This window comes from Gracilinanus agilis, chromosome 6, assembly GCF_016433145.1.
Source record: "Gracilinanus agilis isolate LMUSP501 chromosome 6, AgileGrace, whole genome shotgun sequence".
Classification (NCBI taxonomy): Eukaryota; Metazoa; Chordata; class Mammalia; order Didelphimorphia; family Didelphidae; genus Gracilinanus; species Gracilinanus agilis.
This window is the reverse complement of record NC_058135.1, coordinates 283,656,257-283,666,909: the sequence shown is the minus strand read 5'-3', so window position 1 is coordinate 283,666,909 and position 10,653 is coordinate 283,656,257. Positions and strand designations below refer to the sequence as shown.

Genomic DNA, 10,653 nt, shown 5'->3' with positions numbered 1-10,653 from the left:
CAATTATGAATTCTACAGAAGTCTGATCAAGAAGCAAACAGATAGCTCTAAGATTGGTAGTGGGATCCCTGGTTTCTTGATAACTCCAGGATCTGATCTGTATTACTGTGTATAGTGAGTTCTGGCATCTACTAAGCTGTTGGCATGAAATGGGGGGAGGTGGGAGAATGGAGGGGAACATGAGGGTTTCTTTGCCTCTGCTTTTCCCCAGGGAGCTAGCTAGAGGAATGAGAAGACTTCTGTTCTGGTCAGTTGAGCCATTAGAGTAGAAACTACCTCAAAGAGAGCCGCCACACATCCTTATTTTCACACTTCTATTGAAAACCAATTCTCAGATTCAGCACAGGTCAAGTTGTGCCTGAACATTGAGTAAGACAGAGAAATGAGGAGCTCAAGGACAGCGAAGACCATCATCATACCCAAAATCCCCTGCAAAAGATGGAAATCAAGTGATAATAGAATTAAAAACAATCCTGTAAATATACTTTAAAATGTAATTGTTATGGGCTTGATTGTCCAGAAAATGCCTAAAGCTATTGCCTATATACATATTCAAAAGAAGATAATAATTCAATTAAAGACTTTAATACCTAAAAAAAAATTCTGAATTTATGCTCTTGAAGAGCGAATACTGCCTAGTTTGGGGAGATTAGGAACTTTCCTCTTGAGGGGTCCAGGATAGAAATAGATATCCATCCATCCATCCATCCATCCATCCATCCATCCATCCATCCATCCATCCAACCATTCATCCATTAAAGACTTATGATCTAGAAAGGGCAAATTAGTGCAGGCTCACTAGAGGAAAAAGGCACCTTAATTTGGTTCATGATTCTTTTTTTGGGTTGCTCTTTGAAGGCATTTTTTTCCCTTTGTACTATGGGCCTCTAGGACAGTAGCTTGGTGCATATTCTACTCAGTTCATTTCAATTCAATTCATGAGGCCATTCTTGATTCCTTCAGTGGGGTAACTAAACAGTAAACATTTATTGAGCACCCACTCTGTTTTAGCAACTGGTTTAGGCACAAGGGATACACACTGTTCCAGACTTCAAAGAGACTCCAGGATCCTAGATCTAGAGCTGGAAGCAACTTTAGAGGCTATTTAGTCTAACCCCTTCATTTTACAGATGAGAAAACTGAGATGCAGGGAGGGGAGGTGACTTGTCTAAAGACACATATTTAAGGAATATAAGATGGGATTTGAATCTGGCTACCTACAAAGCTCTCCTAATGCTCTTTCCATGATAACAGTGCTGCCTGGTAGAGGGAGTTCTGGAGGATACCATGCTGTTCTGCTCTGTCCTTTTTTGACTTGCCAGGTATGTGAATTGGGGCTAGAATGGCATACATTGTGGAAGTGTGGTCCATTTAGAGAAGCCAGTGGTTTAGGATGCTATAACTGCTTCTCTTCTTTATCCCCTTAGAACTTGGCCTTAGTCCATCATTCTGTCAGAATATATTAAACACTATGTGCCCACTATTGGGCTGAGTGCTGGGCATATTCAAAAAACAAAAGTGAAAACAATCCCTCCAGTGCAGGAGACAAGATGCCCATACATAGAGCTACATAGAAGATACAACAAAGTCAATAGAGACTAGTAAGGGGAATGGGAAAGGTACTCTCATTTGGGGATGGGTGTGATGTAGTAGGAAAGACATCCTATCTAAGACAGTACTGGAGCTGAGTTTTAAAGGATGCTTGGGTTGCCCGATACACACTTGCCTAAAAGACCTTTCTGGAGAACTTGTGGGGGCAAGCATTTAACACAGAGGTCAGAAGAAGCCGTACAAGACGTGGGAGGGAGATGCTGCCCTGCCTGTAGCGGAGAAGGTGCCGTGTGTGCTCCAAGAGCAAAGCAGAATCACAGTAGCAGCAAGGAAACTCGAGATGGGCACGTTTGCTCCTGACCCTGATTAGTCACAGTCAGACACATTCTACCCTGGTCCTAACCAGTCCTCTTTGAGTATGAAAGACTAGCAGCAGCAGCAACAACAAAGGAAGCTGAAGCAGTCTGGAGGAGCCAGTGGTGAGGAAGGAAGGAAGAAGGAAAGTGTTCCAAGGCTGGGGATATTGAGTGCCTAGGTGATGAGACGGGGAATGGATTGTCATGTGTGAAAACCAGAAAGCTGACTGGGCTAGAGAGTGTGCAGAAGGCAATTATTACCATATTTAGTGCAGTAAAGCAGAATAGAATAGAAGTAGAAAAAAAGAAAAAAAATGAGACAAAGTGGAGAAGACTTTCAGATGTCAGTGAGTATTTGATGCTGGAGGTGGAACGGAGTTGTTGGAATTTATCAAATAGGCGTGTATGAATGAATGATATTATCAGACCTGTGCCTTGGGGAGAATCCCTTTGGCCACTTTGGTGTGAAGGGTGGATTGGAATGCAGAAAGACTTGTGGCAAGAGAATGGGGAGAAGCCTAGAGCAGGAATAGCAACCAGAGAGAAAGTGGTCCTGAAACTGCAGATGAGTGAAGAGAAGCACTCATTTCCAGGAGATTCTTCCACCCTGGCATCTGCTCCGATGTGTGGGGTGAGGGATTGAGGAGTTAATAATGGCACTAACATTTTGAACCTGGGTAACTGGGAAGACTAGATAGTGAGTTAACAGTAACAGGGAAGTTCAGCAAAGGGGAGAGGTTTTCTAAAAGAGAATAAGTTCTGTTTTGGACACATTGAGTTTGAGATGCTGCAAAGACGTCCATTTTCAAATGTCTAGCAGGCAGTTGGTGATTCGTGATTGGACCTCAGGAAGGAGACTGGGCCTAGATACATGGGTCTGGATTTCATGTGCATAGACATCATAACGAGAGCTGATAAGATCATCAGAGTGAGAATAGAATGTGAAGAAAGCCCCACACAACAGAGCAGCAGGGGACGCCTTTAATTGATGGATATGCCATGGATGAAAAAGCAGCAAAGGACACCAAGAAGGAGCCATAAGATATGTGGGAGGACAACTAGAAGAGAACAGTGTTATCAAAACCATCAGGGAAAAGAGGATTCCAGAGGTGATGATAACGTCCAGGCCAGTGCTAAAGAGAGGTCAGGATCGAGGATGGAAAAGGACCAGGTGACCCAGTCATACAATGCCGGTCCTGGAGTCGGAAACACCGAGTTTGAATCCAACCTTAGAATATGACTTGGGCATCTCACTGAACCTCTGCTTGTTTCAGTTTCCTCAACTGCAAAATGGAGAAAATAACAGCATCTACCTTCCACGGTCTTAATGAGATCCTGTTTGTAAGTGCTCAGTCTCATTCCCAGCACATAGTAGGCATTACATGTAAATGCTGACTATTGTTATTATCATTATTTCACAAGATAATCCAAACAGTAGAACAACTAAGCATTTATTAAACACCATCCTGTGCTAGGTGCTGGGGAACACTATTGTCTATGCCTGGAAGGCCCTCCTTTCTCGTCTCTAACTCTTGGCTTCCCTGTATTCCTTTGAGTCTCCGCTAAAATATCACAGTGCTAAAGAAGTTTTCCTCAGTTCTTCTTAACCTTAGTGCCTTCCCTTTGAGATTACAGCCCTCCTCTCCCTCTTTAGTTTATCCTGAACTTGTACAAAATTGTACAAAATTGTGAATTATGACCTTTGTTAGAATTCTTAGCATAGTGCCTGGCACGTTAGGTGGCATTTAATAAATGCTAGTTGACTGCCTGCCTCCCTGACCTGTCTACAAAGAACAGAGAGTACAAAAACTGGGGGGTTACAATGACTACATCAATCTTTTTTTTTTAAGTGCCATAATAATTAATGCCTCCACACCTTAAAATGTCTGGGATGTCATGATCCGAATCTCAGGATGACTGAGGACAACTTGTGAACATCCATCAAATTGTTGTTTCATTTGATAAACTCAGACTTGAGAAGGCAACATGAGCTAGTAGAGAGAAGACTGGCCTTGGGGGCAAGAAAACTTGGGTTTCAAGTTCTGTTTTGGACACATATTAATTTAGCAGGACTCTGGACAAGTGATGGAATCTCTTGGTGCACCAGATGACTAAAATGACCTGGAGATAGATAGCTCAATTGCCAATCTGCATAAATGGAAGGAGCTTCCACAAGAGCATACATTGTTCCTTGTACTAATGAAATCATAGGCCTTTAAAAAAAATTAGACCTCTTTTATTAATTAAATACACGCATTTCAATTATAACTTAATCTCATTGTTTTTTTTTTTAAATCAACTTAAAATCTCAAACCAATCTTGGTCTCCAATTTCTGGGATTTGGAAGAAGTCAGGAAAATTAGGAAGTATTAAGGAGTGGCTCTTTTGGCTAGGAAAGCCTTATTTTGCCTAATAAAAACAATTTCCTCAAATTTCTATCTCTTTCTAAACCTAAAGGGCTTATTCATCCAGTGGGAAGATTTTGAGTCAGAGGACCCAACTCTGCTCTGTGATCTCGAGCCTCTCTCTCAAGTCTCTTTGAACTTTAAAACCTGTGGTCCCCTATGTCAGAAGCTTAACCCTTTCCCTTCTCACTGGAGTCCATTGGAGTCAGAACTCAGCTCACACCCTCAGGTCTCACCCGCAGAACTCTGGATACTTACAGTTAAAATGACAGTGATTCCTTCACAAAGGTTGCCTCCACCGACGTAGCCACACAGGTAGTGATTATCCAGAACGAGGCTAAATGAGAGAAGAACGATCCCAGCCATTGCAACCACAGAACTAACTGTGTTCCCAACCAGACTGATTTGTCCCTGCAAGAAAAGAGAAGTGCTTGGAAAAGAGTCAGGATCGAAGGCTTACCTGCCCCTCACAGGCACGGAAAATGCTAGTCAGCAAGTTATCTTGTCCGCTCTTGGGATGGTAAAGCCAGCACCAGGCCTTGCAGAGCCTCCCGAGCCCATGGAAAACAACAGATTCCCCCGAATGCTCCTGTTGCTAAAAGGGCCGCCATTCAGCCCATCTCTAGGCCTTTTTGAGAAATAGTCAGCTGCTTTGTACTCTCTTAATCACAGCGTCAACGAAGGACCTGCCTGTTGTTCCGGCCTGGCTGGCTCTTCGTGACCCCTGCTGAGGTTTGCTTGGCAAAGAGACTGGAGTAGTTTGCCATTTTCCTCTTAAGTTCATCTTACGGATGAGGAAATGGAGACAAACAGGGTAAAGGGATTTGCCCAGAGTGGGACAACTACTTAAGTGTGTGAGGCCAGATTCACACTTAAGGGGATGAGTCCAGAGCCAGCACTCTGCACTTTGGCACCACCTAGTGGCCTGTATCCCGTATCCTACTCTCCATCTAGAGCCCAGAACATGCAAACATGAAACTAGAAACACCGCTTGGCAGGGGCTCACTGGAGGAGATGCCCAGGGCTAGGGGGGAGCGGCAGCATTTAAGCGACTTAAGTAGGAGGACCTAAGGCCTGGGCCTGCTTCTGCCTTTGATTGCCTGTCTCTGGAGCTCTAAGACAAAAAGGCTCCCTGAAGCCTCTCATCTCAGACATTCCGGGACGCTGTGAGATGCAGTGGGAGGCATGGATGGGCGCAAGAACAGGCTGCTGCTCTGTGGACTCCCTGGGGCTTTGGGAAGCCTCTTCAGCTTGGGAGTGAAACCTTCCTCGTGTGGTAAATGGTTAAGAAAGCGGAAATAAAACTTACAAGAAGTTTTGTAGTTCTCCTTTCAAATGCGATTAAAAGGGATCCGGAATTAATGAACTGCCAAGAAAAGAGTGAATCCGTTAGTCACTAAAATAGATACTGACGTCCTGTGCCAGCTCTCCTTGCTGGACGATTGCTCCTCTATTCCAGAGGGGCTCCCCAGTCTTCCAGGGAGTGTCGTAGTGTGGGAAGCCTGGCTGGAAGGAGAGCAGGTTTCAGCTGTTCCATTGAACAATTGTATTTCCTTGGATACTTTTGTTTAACATCTCTGGACCTCAGTTTCCTCATCTTTAAAGTCAGCAGTTCGACTAGTGGGCCTCTAAGGTTTCTCATAGCTCCAAAGTTCTATAATTCAGCTTGCCCTAAGCTGCAGGAGAGGATGTGGGCTTGGGTTCTCGCTTGGCCACTTACTGCCTATGTGACCCTGGTGGAGTCATTTCATTGCTTAATTTTATTTACTGTAAAATGGGGATAATAATAGTCCCCATCTTATGGGATTGTGGGGAGGTTAAACAAGATCACATATAAAATGCTGTTTTAAAGTGTCGGAAAGACTGGCTTGTGGAAGAGGAATAGATTAGCCTTGTTCTGCTTGGCCTCAGAGAGCAGAGCTGGGAACAAGGGGTAGAAGGTTCAGAGAGGCAAATTTCAGGTGTGCTAAGGATTAGAACTGTCTATGAGGAGAATGGGTTGCCTCAGGATGGAATGGGTTCCCTCCAAATAGAGGTCTTCAAGCAAAGGCAGGGTGACCACTTCTCAAATATGTTGTAGTTAAGGATTTCCTTTCTGGGGAGGATGTCTCAGTGGGCAGAGTGCTGGGCCTGGAGTCAGGAAGAACCGAATTCACATACGGCCTCAGACACTTACTAGCTGTGTGGCATCCGCCAACCTCTGTCTGCCTTAGTTTCCTCATCTGTAAAGTAGGGGTAACAATAGCGCCTGCCTCCCAAGATTGTGGAAGATAAAATGAGATAATATTTGTAAAGTGCTTTGGAACCGTTGAAGCGCTCTTAGAGACAACCTTGTATTAGTTATTTTCCGAAATGGGTTTTGCGAGCCAGACCCTGAAATGCCTTTTAGTGCTTAGAGTTTGAGCTTCTTCTGTATAAATAAGTGATCCACAGGGTGAGAATCCTACTGCCGCTTCGCCACTAACCTTTAAGCCTTCGAGATCCAATCAGTTAATCTACAGTTATTAAACACTTACTGTGCTTTAGGCAATACTATAAGATAAAATCGAACTCCCTGTCCTCAAGGAACTTACATTCTTGGTGGGGGGAACAGCTTGGACAGCTATAAGTAATTCTATACAAAATTCTTTTATGGGGTGGGGTGCTAGCAGGCAGGATAATCCAGATGGGCATCCTAGAGGAGGTGGTGCTTGAGCTAAGCATTTCAAGGAGTAGGGAATTCTAAGGGTCCGAAGTGAGGAGGAAATTCCACCCTAGGATTGGAATGCCCCTTACAAAGAATCATGGGGCCACTTTGGCTGGAGGGCAGAGTTTGTGAAGGGGAGAAATGTGTAACACGTTTGTTTCTTTTCCTGGGGGTATAAGGAGGGAATGGACAATGGTCAGAGCCCCACTTTGAGAGCCCTACGGAGGATGGATTGGAGGAGGGAGAGCCTGAAGGCCAGAATATCCATCTGGAGGCTGTTTCTGAAGTCCAGGCAGAAAGTGATGAGGGCCTGAGCTAGGGCAGCGCCACAGTGTGAGCAGAGAGGAGTCTCTAAAGGCCGAATCTGAGGCCCTGTGATGATGACACAGTAGACAGGTGTTTGGGGTAGAGAAAAACTTTCCCTCGTTCCTCTAGGAATTCTATTATGTGGAAGGACAGCTCTCCACTTTCCCCAGTTTCAATGAACAGTTTCCCAGCTTGCTTCAAGCTTCCTCCAAGTCCTAGGGCTTTGTGTCCACAGTTACTCTGTTCACTATACTCACAAATGCTGATCCCCAGAATGGATACCCTGTGATAAAGATGAAAGGAAAGCGTGGATATGGAGAGACGTGGGTGAAAATGAAGACTGCCCCAAAGCAGAAGTTCATCAGACCAAAGAGGACCTGAATTGCCTGGAAATAGAAAGAGCATTGTGGTCAGCAGCTGCTTCCTGTGGGGACTCGGCCCCATTGCCCTTTGGTAGCTCCTGAGGGACTCTCCTGGCTCTTCTGTGTCACTGTCCTCCAACATCTGTTCTGCCCTACATCCTTATTTCTGCATCTGGTTAGAGATTAGCCTGACAGAAGCTAGTCTGTGTTGTCAGCGGGATGGTGGAAGGCCAAGAAAACCCTAGAATGAAGTGAGAGAGCACTGGATACTGACCACTTGGGTACCCTTGGTTGAGTCACTGCATCATCGCTTTCTACCTCAGTTTCCTTAATTGTAAAATTCAAAGAGTGGACTCAGTTTGCTCCTAAAGTCCCTTCCAGATCTAAATCTCTAATCCTACACCAATGTCTTGATTCAGCAGAATCAGTCTCTTTATTGTGATGAGTTCCTCTCCTTTGCCTTTGTTTTGTGCCTTGGGTTCCTGGATAACAGCTTCATTGAAGAGGCCTCAGGAATGGTCCAAGGACTGAAGGCTCTCATTATTTCTATCCGGAGAAAGCTTTTTTCCTCATGCAACTTGAGTAGGAACTCAGCTTTGGTCTTAAAAATTCTTATTTAAAGCCTCCTGGTTTGCAGAGCAAAAAATACTCCCTGGTTTTGGAGTCAGAAAAATGAGTTCAAATCAGGGCTCTGCCTCTTATTATTTGTGGTGCTTTGGGCAGCTTGATTGAATTACTTTCAACTTCCCTCCTAGCCCTAAATCTGTACTAGGGCCCCTGGGGCCTTTGAGAGAATGGGGGAATACTTTGGATTAGGCTGTGGAACAGTCTAGAGGTCTCTGGAATTGGCAGGTTGAGCCAGGGCCCTCTCCTCCTTTACTGCCCTTGATAACAAATCTAGTTCCTCAACACTTCTAAACTTGGGAGTTCAGACCTCTAATAGGCAAGCATTTGTCTTATATAAGACGAACTTCCCGGTCCCAAATACAAATACCTCTTCTTCTCTGCTTACTATGTATAGAAATGGATGTCAGTAATTTGGGAAAACCCAGTTTGTTTGTGTCTGTGACTCTGCTAACAGTTATCTATCACTTGCAAGCATTTAATAGGCTTTGACCCAGATTTGGTAACAGTTCCCTTCTTAGGATTGTGACTTCCTAGCTTTGGTCAGTCTTTTTTCTCCTCTTTGAATTACAATATGGGATGGCTCTGACTTACCCCCATGATCCTCATTTCTGTAGCAAGGAAGTGTTCTACCCCGGTTTTTTTGGGAAAAGCAGTTGTTTTTATTCCAGACCGAACATTGAAAACCTTCTGAGGTAGCAGCAGGAACACCGATTTGGGTGGGGGTGCCGTCTTGGATTCCATGGTCCTGCCGTTGATTCCACGGCAGAAATAATATCAATAAAATTGGTGGGCAGGCATCGCAGCCAAGATCATGTTCTACTCCTATGCCAGGTTCACCTGGAGAGCTGGACTATTGCTGTACTTCACATTAGAATTATTCAGTCATTGAGTCATAGTGTCATGGAATCCTAGAATGCTAGAGTTGGAAGAACCATTCAGAGAGGCAGTAGAGGAGGCCTGGATTGAGTCAGGGATTCATACCTGGATTCTAGTCTCAGCTCTAACACTCACTTTTGGTCTGACCTTTGGCCTTCCTTTTCAGATTTCCACTTCCTCACCTGGAGAATGAGGAGGGAATCGCCTTAAAGAACTGATCCTAAATATGGAAGTGTGTTTTGCATGATAACGTATATATGGCCCAGGTCAAATTTCTTACCCTCTTTGAGCAGAGGGAGAGAAGGGAGAGAACTTTTCCCCTGCTGGTTTTGATAAGTTTGCTCTCTCCTAATTCTCCTCCCACATATGTATCTGATGGCTGGATCTTTTAATTTTGAGAAACATATGTTGAAAATTATTATCACATGTAATTGGGAAAATACAATATCTTTGAATAAAAAAAAAAGGTCATCCTAGGGGTCCCATCAAACATTAAATTCAATATTACTATCTCATTTAGTTTCTTATTTTCAGTTGAGGGATTAGAGGGAAAACTTTTTCAAGACAGAGCATTTCTCATTCCTTTCTCAAAGAACTCTAGGCCTGAAGAACTTGGTCCTAGGATGTGGGGGCTGAAAGAGACCTTTGAGGCCATTAGTCTGGTGCCCTCCTTTAACTAGAGGTGTCTAGCAACTTTTCCATAGTCTTTAAAAAAAACTCCAGCTAAGAAGCATAGGCAGGCCTACATTTTCTAAGTCTAAGCTCTGTCCCTTTCCTCTCCCTCTGTAGTTTGTGAAGAGTTTCCTTGTTTTCTACCCCAATTTCTCCTACTTGACATACAAGTCTTTATGATGGGGAATGCCATCCATCCACCTCCAGAGAAACAACTTTTGGAGTCATCTTTCACATCAGTATCTCTTTGGTTTTATTTGAGGGTTTTGGTTATGTATGAGTTTGCTCTTACAGCAGTGACCAATATGGGAGCATTTTGCAAGACAATAAAAAATGAAAAAACCCCTCCCCCCAAAAAACAAAAACAAAACCATACAAGCCACTTAAGACTATTTGTTGGGTATGTGTGAGCTGGACAACGTAGTATCTGAGTGCTTTTTCAAGTCTCAGATTCTGCAAAGATATTTTTTGGGCTATAGTTTCCTGTTGACCCAGAGAATTTTAGGTTAGCATTATATAAAATTGCTTTACAACTAGAATCAATTTTCTCTAGAGGATGTAATCATGAAAGTAAAATATTAAATGTAATATTAATTTAAAAAAGATTGTGGTCGTCAATTATAAAATTAACTCAAGTTACAAATCTGTTAGTAGCTCTTAACAATTAAGTTTTCATCAAAATGGAGATAAAGTAAAAAGAGGGAAATATAGGAAGGAGAGAGATGATATCACCTAGCTAAAATACCCTAAGCCAAATCAGGAAGTTGAAATCTGAAGCCCACCAAGGTGCTTAAGCCTGCAAAAGCCCTTTA

At 43.6% G+C, this 10,653-nt stretch overlaps 1 protein-coding gene across 1 annotated transcript; it reads right to left on the bottom strand.

Annotated features, from left to right (window-relative positions):
• Window positions 1-306: 306 nt before the first annotated feature.
• On the bottom strand, window positions 307-9,034 carry MS4A5 (membrane spanning 4-domains A5). Its single transcript, XM_044681052.1, has 5 exons — window positions 8,885-9,034; window positions 7,562-7,690; window positions 5,622-5,678; window positions 4,571-4,723; window positions 307-429 (listed from the first exon to the last, which is right to left on the bottom strand). Exons 1-5 carry the CDS (start codon window positions 9,032-9,034, stop codon window positions 307-309), a joined length of 612 nt encoding a protein of 203 aa, XP_044536987.1.
• Between the last annotated feature and the right edge of the window lie 1,619 nt (window positions 9,035-10,653).